General features: G+C 35.3%; 1 protein-coding gene across 7 annotated transcripts in view; it reads left to right on the forward strand.

Annotated features, from left to right (window-relative positions):
• Pclo (piccolo presynaptic cytomatrix protein) overlaps positions 1 to 12686 on the forward strand; it is a 323641-nt gene that overhangs the window by 232986 nt on the left and 77969 nt on the right. For all 7 annotated transcript variants that reach the window (XM_076913130.1, XM_076913132.1, XM_076913133.1 and 4 more), the window contains exons 15-16: positions 1461 to 1585; positions 4932 to 4958. In XM_076913130.1, coding sequence (XP_076769245.1) covers positions 1461 to 1585; positions 4932 to 4958 — 152 coding nt within the window. The remainder of the gene's footprint in view (positions 1 to 1460; positions 1586 to 4931; positions 4959 to 12686) is intronic.

Below are 12686 nucleotides of genomic sequence, written 5' to 3' on the forward strand. Positions count from 1 at the left end.
TGTGTTTCACTTATTTTCCCGTGTTGTGTGGCAAATCCTTACAGCAATGGCACACACAGTTATAAGCATAAGGTGCAGGCACTGGAACCCCTGTGTGTGAGGATGGCCCAGGTCTCCATGCTTCCTCTGGTCTGATCCCTTAGCTTCTTGGAGGTCTTTAGGAATGAATGGGGAAGTTTTGAGTCTCTTGAAGTAGCATAAAAGTGTCGATGTCAGTGAGAAACAGCTTAGGTGAGTGTCATTTGGAAGTGAACCCCAGAGAAAGCTAACTATGGATTACTAAGCTTCATGTTCCTATATCATATTATAGCACACACTTTCAAAATCCCTGACTTTGCTTTTCCCTTAGGACACATTACTTTGTTATTTACACATTACTTTGTTATTTACACGGCCGTCAGCGATAACTAGACTTTTCTCTGTGGAATTGTGCAACTAAAGATTCATTTCTATGGGAAACCATATCCAGATCAAAACTGTACCAAAATGAAGATGTTTTTCATTCTGAAGTTTTAAGCAAAGGTCTGACAGATTTTAGATACTCCACTTTGAATGTAAACACTATGTATCTGTTTTTGTATGAATTATTTTTAAAAGTTAGTATTTTTATACACACGTACCCTCTTTGAAATAAAGGTCTTTCCATTTTTATTGCTTAAAAAAACTGAAATGCAATTAAGATTTAATCTGAAAGACATCAAAAGAATACTTCAATTGTGAAAAAGAAATTTACTAAGCTCAGTGATTTTGAATTGTGACAGTTTCTCAAATGTTTATCTGAATTGTAAATTTTGTTCTTTGATGTCAATGTGACCAGCCAATAAGTACTGTAGAGATATTCTTCTTTCTTTCTCAGCTTCTAAAGTCTAAAGAGTGAGCTAGTATCATTCCAGTCCCTTACTTTATAAGAAATGGCATAGAAAGAGAAGCTACAAGTTTAATCTTGGAGAAAATAGGAAAAATGAAATCTATACTTTTTTAAAAAAATCTTACATCCTAATATGGATAGTATCCTCTCCATATAACCTTTATTCTCACCACTCATTTTTGACAAAATGTAAATGCTATCTCATAATACTTTACAAGTTATTTATTTATTATTTTCAACATCTTTGTAATTGTGATACTAGATATCAGTGAGGTGTATTCTTTTCCCATAAACAAATTTTCAATGTTAAAATATAATAAATATTAAGTGTATGATTTTTCTTCTAAGTGAACTATAGCTAGGCCGAGACTTTTCACTGTGCAGAGTCCAGTGAACATGAACAGCATGTTTTCTACAAATCCACATATGCCCAAGACCTTCCAGGTAATTTGGGCATTAACATTTTAGTTTCAAATAAGATTGAGATGAAGTAATTAATTTTTTATGAAATGTTAAAACAACTAGTAAAGTATTAACCAATACTATTTCATTTGTTTTTATTTTTCATGGAATTGTTTTCTATACCTTAAAGCTTCAAATCAACTATGATCTCGGGAATCTTATAATACATATTCTTCAAGCAAGAAACCTAGTCCCCAGAGACAACAATGGCTACTCTGACCCGTTTGTTAAGGTGTACTTACTTCCAGGACGGGGGTAAGTACAAGCCATTGTCTTCTAAGTATCTCAGCTCACAATTTAAACAACCTTGATAGAATCTTGCATTCTTTAATTTATAAACCTAACTTGGATTGTCCTTATACTGTCCTTAGTCTACTTTTACCATCACATTAATTAGTAGATAAGGTCGAATTAAATTTTTAAATTGAGTTATCAATGGCTCTCTAAGAGCAGTGATCATAATAAAGCCAGTCTCTATGAGACTAAGCAGCATTTTGATGGTTGAGAAACATTCTTGTGCCAAATAGTCAGATTGTAAGTTTAAAATCACTTAAGAAACTGTGGCAGATTTTAAGAACTAACATGCTGTAAATGTTAATTTTAATGTAAATGTATGTAGTAAATTAATATGGCAGCTTTATTTTAAATCCTAGCTAGTTCTCAAATAATGACACAGAGAGACCAAGATTTATATTCAGGCTTTACATCAATACCTGAGCAGTCAATTGGTCTATCTAAATCTCCTAAACTAACCTGGCTACCTCCCAGCCAAATACTTTCATTTAGAGCCTTCTATGCTTCAGCTGAACTCTCATGGACTCCTTTTGACTTTCTGCCCCCCACCCCCACCCTTGCCCCTTGTCCTTCCCTTGGCTGGCAGAAGTTCCAGCCTATTCTCTGTTCTGCCCAACCATTGGGTGATCAGCCTTTATTGACAAGGTAGAGAATAAATGATAAGAATTGTGTACACAAACTTGAGACAGGAGATTCTTGACATAAGCATTACAGTGTTGTCTGGATTGAAATAGGATAGGAAGGCAGAGAAATCAACATTTGAATTACACAAGGATAACCTTGACACAGCGCCTACAGCTTGTCCACCTAAATTCACTAGGAAATCAACTTTCTTTACTATTTATTCTTACAAAATACATGTATCATTATCTTATATTTTGATGGTCAATAAATGACTTTTTATGAAACCCTATTTATATACACATTTCCAAATCAATCTGTCAAAAATAGTAACAAATAATAACATTTAAAGCAATGACTTTGCTATATCAATACAAGATGTTTCGTTTACTCTTTTGTGAGATGTATACATTGTTGATATGAAGAAAGTACACTGGGCTTTGGGTATAATTTCAAGGCAGTGTATGTGTTTAACATAATTGAGTAGTTCATTCCCTAGCACCAAATAAAAATACTCAATAAATGATATGTGTTGTTTAACAATGTATGACAACTAATAGCATAATCAATGCTAATACCAATGTTTTGCTATATCAGCAAGTACTTGAAAATGATTTCAAAACAGAGATTTGACCTCTACAAAACATTATACTTTATCTAAGCCATTCATATTGCCCAAGTTAATGTGGTGTAACCATGAGCAGTAAACAAACAGAGATGTGTTGAGACCATTTCTCAGCTGATAGGAGCACTGGTTTGATTCCTCAGTACTGTGTGGGTGATACTTGACACTTTTTGCTTGAGAACTGTTAAGGACAGCACAGAAGCAGTACCTGACCATCCTTCATCTTCAGAAGTCCCACTTTCTGGCCAATCAGAGTTCATGTTTCCTCTTGCATACTTCCTACATCCACATTATTTTGAAAGAAATCCTAGCAATTACTACTTTTTGTAAATATTTCAGCATATATCTTTACCTGGTAATTCAAATAAAATTCACAAATAATTTCCCTAATAAAATCTCTCATAAGATTTTTAGTTGGTTGAGGCCCAAATTGGTGTTTGTAGAACACGCGCTACCAATCCACAACAAATGTTTCTAAGTACACATCAAACATTCCTCAAAAACAGATTATATGCTGTAAAGTGCCAACAGATTTAAAAGCAAACAAACAGTACAGAAGTGTTTTCTGAGCATGAGTTCGGAAGTGTTTTCTGAGCATGAGTTCGCCTGAAGAGGAGCCATATTAGATTACGTACTGCTGTAGTGAATCTGCTGTTTATTTACTAAGTCACCACTGGCAGGTTCCAATTTCTTTGATATCCATTTTACTGAGAGCACAATCATAATTTTCAGCTTGTGAATGGAAACAAATCAGATATTGCAGAGGCAGTATACCACAAATAGTGTGCAGACTCTGATTTCATATCTCTGCTGCAAGAATTCTTTTTTAAAAAGTTAGAACTGTTGTTATGGTTGATCTAATTTTATTTTCTTAAGCATTTTTAAATCAACAATAATTCTACATAAAATCAACAAAATAGCCACATATCCCAGAAAAGAGAATCTTTTATGATTATTTTAAATAATTGGTGAGTTTATGTTACATTTGTATATGTTATGATCATAAAAATCTTTACAAATATAATTAAAAGTATAAATCTTATAGGGAAAAATGTTATATATTTGTATATACAGTCTGGACACATCTGTTAAGGGGAGGATGACAAAAATAACAAACAATTAAAAATTTTTTATTTTAATTTTTTATGTCAATTTTTGTTTTTTTTTAATTTAAAAAGTTATGTAAAATTACTCTTAAGTATTTTTCTGTGATTTTGAATGGACTAAATTATTTTCCATCTTCCATAATAGTAGCCTTAGTGTCCTCCTTTTATAGTACACAAGAATACTTACATTTATGCATTGGATGACTGAGTTGGAAAGTTGCAAAGTTGAATAAGCAGAACAGATAGACAGGTAACCTGAATACTTTAGCCTGTTCTATAATACTTAGCTGCAAATGATTTAAAATGTATATAATGAAATGGACAATGAATCCACACCTAATACTATTACTGTCATATTATTTTTTCCAACTGTCCCTCAAAAGGCAGAATTCAGTTCTTAAGTAGCAAACATGCAGGATTCCTAGCCTGTCATTAATTTATCACTAATTACTGAATAAATATGTAAAAAGGATTTTTTTAGACATGTGAGTGTTATTCACTATAGTTCTGAGATTATCTTCTGCTTCGTGTCAGTTGTGGTCTATACTTTGCTTCTGTGATTGCTATTCTCATATTTCCTATTTCCTTTTTAAAAAAATATTAATTATTTTATTGTTTGGGAAATGCATGCAAACATACAATGCATTTTGATAAAACATTCCCATCATTTTTTTTCCTCTCTAATTTCTTCCCTCTCTCTCACCAGTTTTCCATCTCTTTTTTTTCCCACCTTGCCTTTATACCATTTTAATTACATGCAAGTATTAAGGTCAGTTCTAGGTTGAGAAACTAGCAATACAATAGATGCAAAAAGTCAAGGAACAAGCAAGACAATAAACACAAATAGTCAAAGAACAAGCAAGGCATCTTGTCTATTTCTATTCTTAACTTTTTTCTTCCTGTCTTTTTCTCTTTCCTGTTGTGTACTTCACTCTGGCTTCTGGAATCAATGCAGTCAAGTCATGGTTGTCCAGAATGCAAGGTACAGTCATTCTCCTTCTGTATCAACTCTTGTGTTATGCCTAGAGTTGTACACTGTGTGTTTTTAAATACTTGGACAAATACTAAAACTTGAACTGTAACTTTTATTTTTCTTCAAATAGATATGTGTTGAATTAGGCCTGCTGCAAACAGATTGGACCTACTGACCAATGTGCAGTAGGACACATAAAAATAGAAAATACTAAAAATAGAAAAGAAAGCTAAGGACTTTCACCCTAAAATTGAATTAAACTGCAGTTTCACTGGTATTCTGTTTGCTGAATCTCATTTACCTGCTTATGTGATAATCATAGCTTAAGTTGTTGTCATTTCCTATTACAAATGAATAAATATCAAAGGTGTGTTTTTCATTTTAAATGTAATGTCAGATCTGTTCTTCCCTTACTTGCCACTGCAATGTTTCCATGATATTATGTCTTCTGTTCCACAAAGTGACTGGAAGGTAAATATCATCTTACTATAATGTATGAGTGATCACACAGACACTCTTCTTTGATTCTAGTAGTAGGGAAATTCTCTGATTGATTACAGGCTGCATCACAATCTTATCAACCAAGACTACCTAACAAGACATAACCCAGAATGTCCTATTGCACATCACCCACTGCCCTATAAACTAAATATGTTATTTAATTGGAGAGACTCATGTGTAGGTTTAGAATTTTCAAAACCGACTTTAATTAGGGTTCTTAAACGCTTAAACTTCCCTTCTACCCCACAGACAGACCAAAGGTAGGAGAGAAAGATAGTTAACAGAACAAGGTGAGTGGGGATCTATTTAGAAGTACTTCTTTACTCCAGTTTAATTGGTGAACACAAAACATGAATCACTAGCAGATGTTCAATCCAGAAGAAACCATGAGGTATGCCAAATACTCATACACATAAAATTTAGAATAATAAAAATAAATAAACTATGAAAGTCCTATTGCGCTAACAAATCCACATTGATCCAGTTTTATCTTCTCTTTTTCATTTAGTTGTCTACGGTTTCATCTAAATATACCCATATGCTATGAAAATATTGAGGTCAGGTGAGATAAAGATGAGAGAAAGCCAAGGAGAGATGGCAAGTGCCCTATAGCCTTGATGATACAACTATTATATGCTGCAATATCTACAAAACAAAAATGGACATAACTGAAAAGTCCCCCACTTTTCTCTCATCATCCTGTTGGACAAACTACAGTTCTCTCAATAATGAGATTTTGCTATGATTGTAACAAGTTCTGACTGTCATTATAACTGGAAGTGCAGTAACTGGCTAGACTTTGTTTAAACACCTTTGTTAAAATACAAGTGTTATCATTTGGAAGAAATATTAGAATATGATGTTCAAACCTGATTCTATTTTGAAAGATTTGAAATGTATCAAAGACTCACAGTTGTGGGGTTTTTTTCAAATGTTTTCTTTTTCCATATAATACATCCTGACCAGTTTTCACCTCTCTACTCCTCACAGCCCCAGGCCCCCACCTCATGACTTGGAATGAAATTGTCATAGTCACTTGATGAACTGATTTTGTATTTTCCCATATTTATAAATCTTTGATTATCTAACATGACCTAATTGCCATAATATGATATCATTAATGTACTCTAACCTCTAACAAGAAAAGTAAAAAAGAGAAGAGCCTCTTTTTTCCCCTCAGATTCAATTTATACTTATACTCAAGAACCCCAGTGTATCTTTCTTTGTTTGGGAATGCAGAGGTTTTGGCATAGCTCTTTAAATTGTGATAATTTATCAGCTGTATAAAGTTTCAACACAGTATTACAATATCATGCCCAAGGTAACCAGAAAGTGGTAGCTGTAAACAAGGGTTTTTTTTTTTTTTTTTTTTTTTTTTTTTTTTTTTAAAGGCTTTATGTAGCAAGCTTTGCAGTTCAGGAAATATAAAACAATGAAATTATGGAAAAGGGGCTCATGTTCAAGGTCAGCCTGGGGTACACAATAGCTTGCTGCCTACAGACTAATGAATTAATTGAAGAAAGGAAATAAGTAAAACTGGAAAAGATCTGCTAGAGGTTTGCTTTGATTCATAAAATGAGGAGAGCAATGCTGTGGAAAGGACACAAGACCTGCAGTGGGTCATTAAAAGCCCAGCATGGGTAGCTCATGAATTCTCACCCTAGCTGAGAAGCTATTGCTAGTAATGGCTGCTGGGCAACAGAGAGGCAGCTTTTCTCAGATATGGGCCTTGTGAGGCTACCCATGTTCTAATAGATGGCCCTACATGCATATACTGAATGAACTCTGTGAGTCAAAGAAAAACAAAACAAAACATAAATCTGTGAAAGAGAAGAGTAGAGAGGGAAGGAATTGCAGAAGAAGGAAAGAATGTGATTTAATCAAAAAACTCTATATACATATGTGTACATTCAAAATTCTAAAATAATAAAAGTGGTATTAGCCAGGAACGGGTGGTACATGCACTTGGGTCCTAGCGCTTGAGAACAGAGGGAGATAGATCTCTGAGTTCAAGGCCAGCCTGATATACAGAAAAAGTTTCAGGACAACCAGGGATACACAGAGAAATCCTGTTTCCAAAAAAAAAGGTTTTTTTGTTTTATGTCTGTTTATTGTGTGATGTAGTCTTTAGTAAAGCTTCCTATTGGCCTCTATTGTTGGTTGTGACAAGCATACATACTCCCTTAGCTGCTAAGACACCAATCTATCATGTACCTCTTACCAAAATTGAACTGAAGACTGGACTTGACTGAATGTGATAACAAGTGTATGTAACTCCAATGCTCTGGAGCTCGAAGATAAATACTGAGAAGCAGAACATGTTTGGGGGATTATTTTGTTTTTTGTTGGTTTGGTTGGTTAGGGTTTTTTGTTTGTTTGTTTTTGTTTTCATACCTCTATATCAAGAGGATTATTTTCACTAAAGAATGTTAATTAGGTTCTCAGGCTATCGATACAGAACAAGATAAATAGTTCCAGAAAAGACATCCCCAAACAGAGAAAGTAAAGGGAGCCTTGAAATCTATTACTTTCTTCTAGAGCCTCAAAGCATTGTTATTCAAGATCACGATTCAGAGCCCAATATTGAAGGACATAAACACAAGGTGAGGTGCTAGAGAAGAAGGAAAGAGTAAACTAAAGAGGGAAGAGGCTCTACTGAAGATGCTACAGTCTCAGATAGCAAAATAGGAAGCCTAGTTCATAATAAAAAAAAAAAAAAAGATATGATCTGAGGATGAATACACTAAGACATAAGTCTGAGAAACACAATGACAAAGAATATTTTTCTAATAAATAAGGGAGCAAGTAAATCCATCTTAAAATAAAGACAGCACACAGAACAGATGTCATCCTGAGGCAGAAGTCACTCACCATCTACATCCTGTGAAAGTCTCCATTCCAGAAATGAGAAGTCTCAGTCTAGAGATAGGGATCAAAATAGAATCAACCCAAAACCAGAAACAAGAAGTCAAGATCTAGAAGCAAGGCTAGAAAATGATGAATTAGAACACATTCAGTCAGGATCCAGACACAAGCTCAGGACTAGAAAAAGGAGCCAACGTGGGAATGGAAAGAAGAGAATTGGAAAGCCAAAAAGAAAAGCTGAAGCCTAAACAGGACACCCAGTCCAACACCTTGAGAGGCAAAAATAGGGCAAAGGACACCTAAGAAAATTGATATTGAGAGGGGAAAGAAAGTACAAGAACAACAAGAGTATATGGCAAAAAAAAAAAAATGTTTACAAAAACCACATGATCATCTCACTAGATGCTGAGAAAACATTTGACAAAATTCAACATTCTTTCATGGTAAAAGTCTTAGAAAGATCAGGAATTCAAGACCCACACCTAAACATAGTAAAAGCAATATACAGCAAGCCAGTAGCCAATATCAAACTAAAGGGAGAAAAACTTGAAGCAATACCACTAAAATCAGGGACTAGACAAGAATGCCCACTCTCTACCTACCTATTCAATATAGTACTCAAAGTCCTAGCCAGAGCAATTAAACAACAAAAGGAAATCAAAGAGATACAAATAGGAAAGGAAGAAGTCAAAATATCACTATTTGCAGATGATATGATAGTATACTTAAGTGACCCCAAAACCTTCACCAGAGAACTCCTAGACCTGAAAAACAACTTCAGCAAAGTGGCTGGATATAAAATCAACTCAAACAAATCAGTAGCCTTCCTATACTCAAAAGATAAACAGGCTGAAAAAAAATTAGGGAAATGACATGCTTCACAATAGTCACAAATAATATAAAATACTTTGGTGTGAATCTCACCAAGCAAGTGAAAGATATGTATGACAAGAAATTCAAGTCTCTGAAGAAAGAAATTGAAGAAGATCTCAAAAGATGGAAAGATCTCCCATTCTCATGGATTGGCAGGATTAATATAGTAAAAATGGCCATCTACAGATTCAATTCAATCACCATCAAAATTCCAAATCAACTATTCATAGAGATAGAAATTCCAATGAAAATTCATTTGGAATAACAAAAAAACCCAAGGTAGCAAGAACTAATCTCAACAATAAAAGAACTTCTGGGGCAATCAACATCCCTGACCTCAAACTGTACTACAGAGCAATTTAGTAATAAAAACTGCATGGTATTGGTACAGAGACAGGTGGGAAGATGAAAGGAATAGAATTGAAGACCCAGAAATGAACCCACACACCTATGGTCACTTGATCTTTGACAAAAGAGCTAAAACTGTCCAGTGGGGAAAGGACAGCATTTTCAACAAACGGTGCTGGTTCAACTGGAGGTCAGCATGTAGAAGAATGCAAATTGATCCATTCTTATTTTCTTGTACAAAGCTCAAGTCCAAGTGGATAAAGGACCTTCTCATAAAACCAGATACACTAAAACTAATAGAAGAGAAGGTGGGGAAAATCTAAAATACTTGGGCACAGGGGAAAGTTCCTAAACAGAACACCAATGGCTTATGCTCTAAGATCAAGAATTGACAAATGGGACCTCATAAAATCACAAAGCAAAAGATACTGTCAATAGGAAAAAATGGCAACCACCAGATTGGGAAAAGATCTTTACCAATCCTACATCCAAGAGAGGGCTAATATCCAATACATACAAAGAACTCAAGAAATTAGACTCCAGACAACCAAATAACCCAATTTAAAATGGAGAACAGAGCTAAACAAAGAATTCTTAACTGTGGAAACTTGAATGGCCGAGAAGCACCCAAAGAAATGTTTAACATCCTTAGTCATCAGGAAAGTGCAAATCAAAACAACTCTGAGATTCTACCTCACACCAGTCAGAATGGCTAAAATCAAAAACTCAGGTGATAGTAGATGCTGGTGATGATATGGAGAAAGAAGAACACTCCTCCATTGTTGGTGGGATTGCAAGCTGGTACAACCACTCTAGAATTCAGTCTGGCAGTTCCTCAGAAATATGGATATAGTGTTATTTGAGGACCCAGGTGTACCACTCCTGAGTATATACCCAGAAGATACTCTAATATATAACAAGGAAATATGCTCCACTATGTTCATAGCAGCCTTATTTATAATAGCCAGAAGCTGGAAAGAACCCAGATGTCCTTTAATAGAGAAATGGATACAGAAAATGTGGTACATTTACACCATGGAGTATTACTCAGCTATTAAAAACAATGAATTCATGAAATTCTTAGGCAAATGGATGGAACTAGAAAATATCATACTGAGTGAGCTAACCCAAACACAAAAGAACACACATGGTATGCACTAACTGATAAGTGGATATTAGCCCAAAAGCTCACAATACCCCAGATGCAACTCACAGACCACATGAAGCTCGTGAAGAAGGAAGACCAAAGTGTGGGTACTTCGGTCCTTTTTAGGAGAAGTAACAAAATACTCGTGGGAGCAAATATGGAGACAAAGTGTGAGACAGAAACTGAAGGAGAGGCCAACTGGAGACTGTTCTACCTGGGTATCCATCACATGTGCAGTCACTAAAGGCAGACACTGATGTGGATACCAAGAAGTGAGTGCATACTGACAGGAGCCTGATATAGCTGTCTCCTTAGAGGTCTGCTAGAGCCTGAAATATACAGAGGCAGATGCTCACAGCTAATGATTGAACTGATTGTGGGGTTTCCAATAGAGGAGTTAGAGAGAAGACTGAAGGAGCTGAGAAGGTTTGTAGCCCCACGAGGAGAGCAACTATACCAGCCAACCAGAGCTCCCAGGGTCTAAACCACCAGCCTGGGAGCAGTTAGGGAGGGGCCCATAAATGCAGCTGTATATATAGAGGAGGATGGCTTTGTCTAGCATAGGTGGGAGAGGAGATCCTTGGTCCTGTGAAGGCTGGATGCCCCAGTGTGGGGGAATCAAGGTCGGGAGGTGGGAGTTGATGGGTGGGTGGGGGCACATTCTCATAGAAGCAGGAGGAGGGGGAATGGAAGGGCGAGGGGGATAAAATATGAAATGTAAACAAAATATTTAATAAAAATATTAAAAACAAAAACAAGAAGTGACTTCACAGTAGCAGACTCTGGGTTTCTGATCTTAGTGTTCCTGTTCTGATGTGAGAACACAAATGACTCCTCAGCTAGCTCTCAAAGCTTAAAAAAAAAAAAAAAAAAAAAAAAAAAAAAAAAAAAAATCCTTGCTTGCTAATGCCCAGTCAGAGAGACTGTGTGGCTACTGTAAGCAGCTTGTTTCCTGAGCAAGAAGAAGGGGAAAGGCTACATAAAGAATGAAGGCAACAAACCTTAGACTGCTGGATTGTGAGAAAACTCAATTCCAGAAACAAGGAGTAGACTATCAATGTAGGGAGTTACGGGATTTAAAAGAGGAGATGAACTGCTGTACCTCGGATGATGAAGAGTGCTGCAAGACTTTGAAGCAAATAAGATTTTCAAACTCAATGCTCAGTGTGAAATGGCAAGATCACAAATCCACACACAAAGAATAGGTTTGGGTTTCAAATCTTCTATACATGGAATGAGTACAGTCTGAAAAGGAACAGTTTGGGACTTTGTAGACTTATACTGACATAAGGTCTTTGGTCACCAAATAGCCTAAGTTACATGGATGTTAATTACATTTTTGTTCATTGAAAATATATGATTTTGTTTAATAAATATCAGACAGTGATAGTAGTGTTAGTGTTTGTAACTGAGGTTAAACTCACTTCCATTTAACTTGACAGGACTTTAGAAGAAGAATGTTGGTTAATTCATAAACTCTACATTTCAAATATATAAATATTTGAAAATAAATATAAATAAATATAAAGATTTCAGGTGGCATAAAATCCCATACAGATATTCTTATGTCTGCTGTCCTGTGTACTTTTGTGCTTAAGTTTGTACAGTTAATTTCATCTATGGATACATGAAAGAAATATGTAGATGCTCTGTAGAAGAGCATTTGCTACATAATTCAAAACAGACAAGGCGTGTAATGATAATAAAAATGATTTCCCAAACAAAAAATGTAGCCGTGGAAAGGGGCTTGAATCTGAACAGAATTGGAGAATCAAATTCAATAAGACCATGAGACTCTATTAATATAAATTTTAATCTTTGCCAGCTTAGACTACTACTGACTCTGTTAACAAATAAATGCCTTTAATATTCATTCCCATTGTCACACAGAGTTTAAATAGCCCATGCCATTCAGACTATGTCTCTATGCAACTCTAAACATATTCTAATCTCCCTTGTTGTGATAATAACTTGTACTATACGTAAACTGAGGTATAGGAACT

The sequence above is a fragment of the Arvicanthis niloticus genome, chromosome 15, assembly GCF_011762505.2.
Source record: "Arvicanthis niloticus isolate mArvNil1 chromosome 15, mArvNil1.pat.X, whole genome shotgun sequence".
In the NCBI taxonomy this organism is placed as follows: Eukaryota; Metazoa; Chordata; class Mammalia; order Rodentia; family Muridae; genus Arvicanthis; species Arvicanthis niloticus.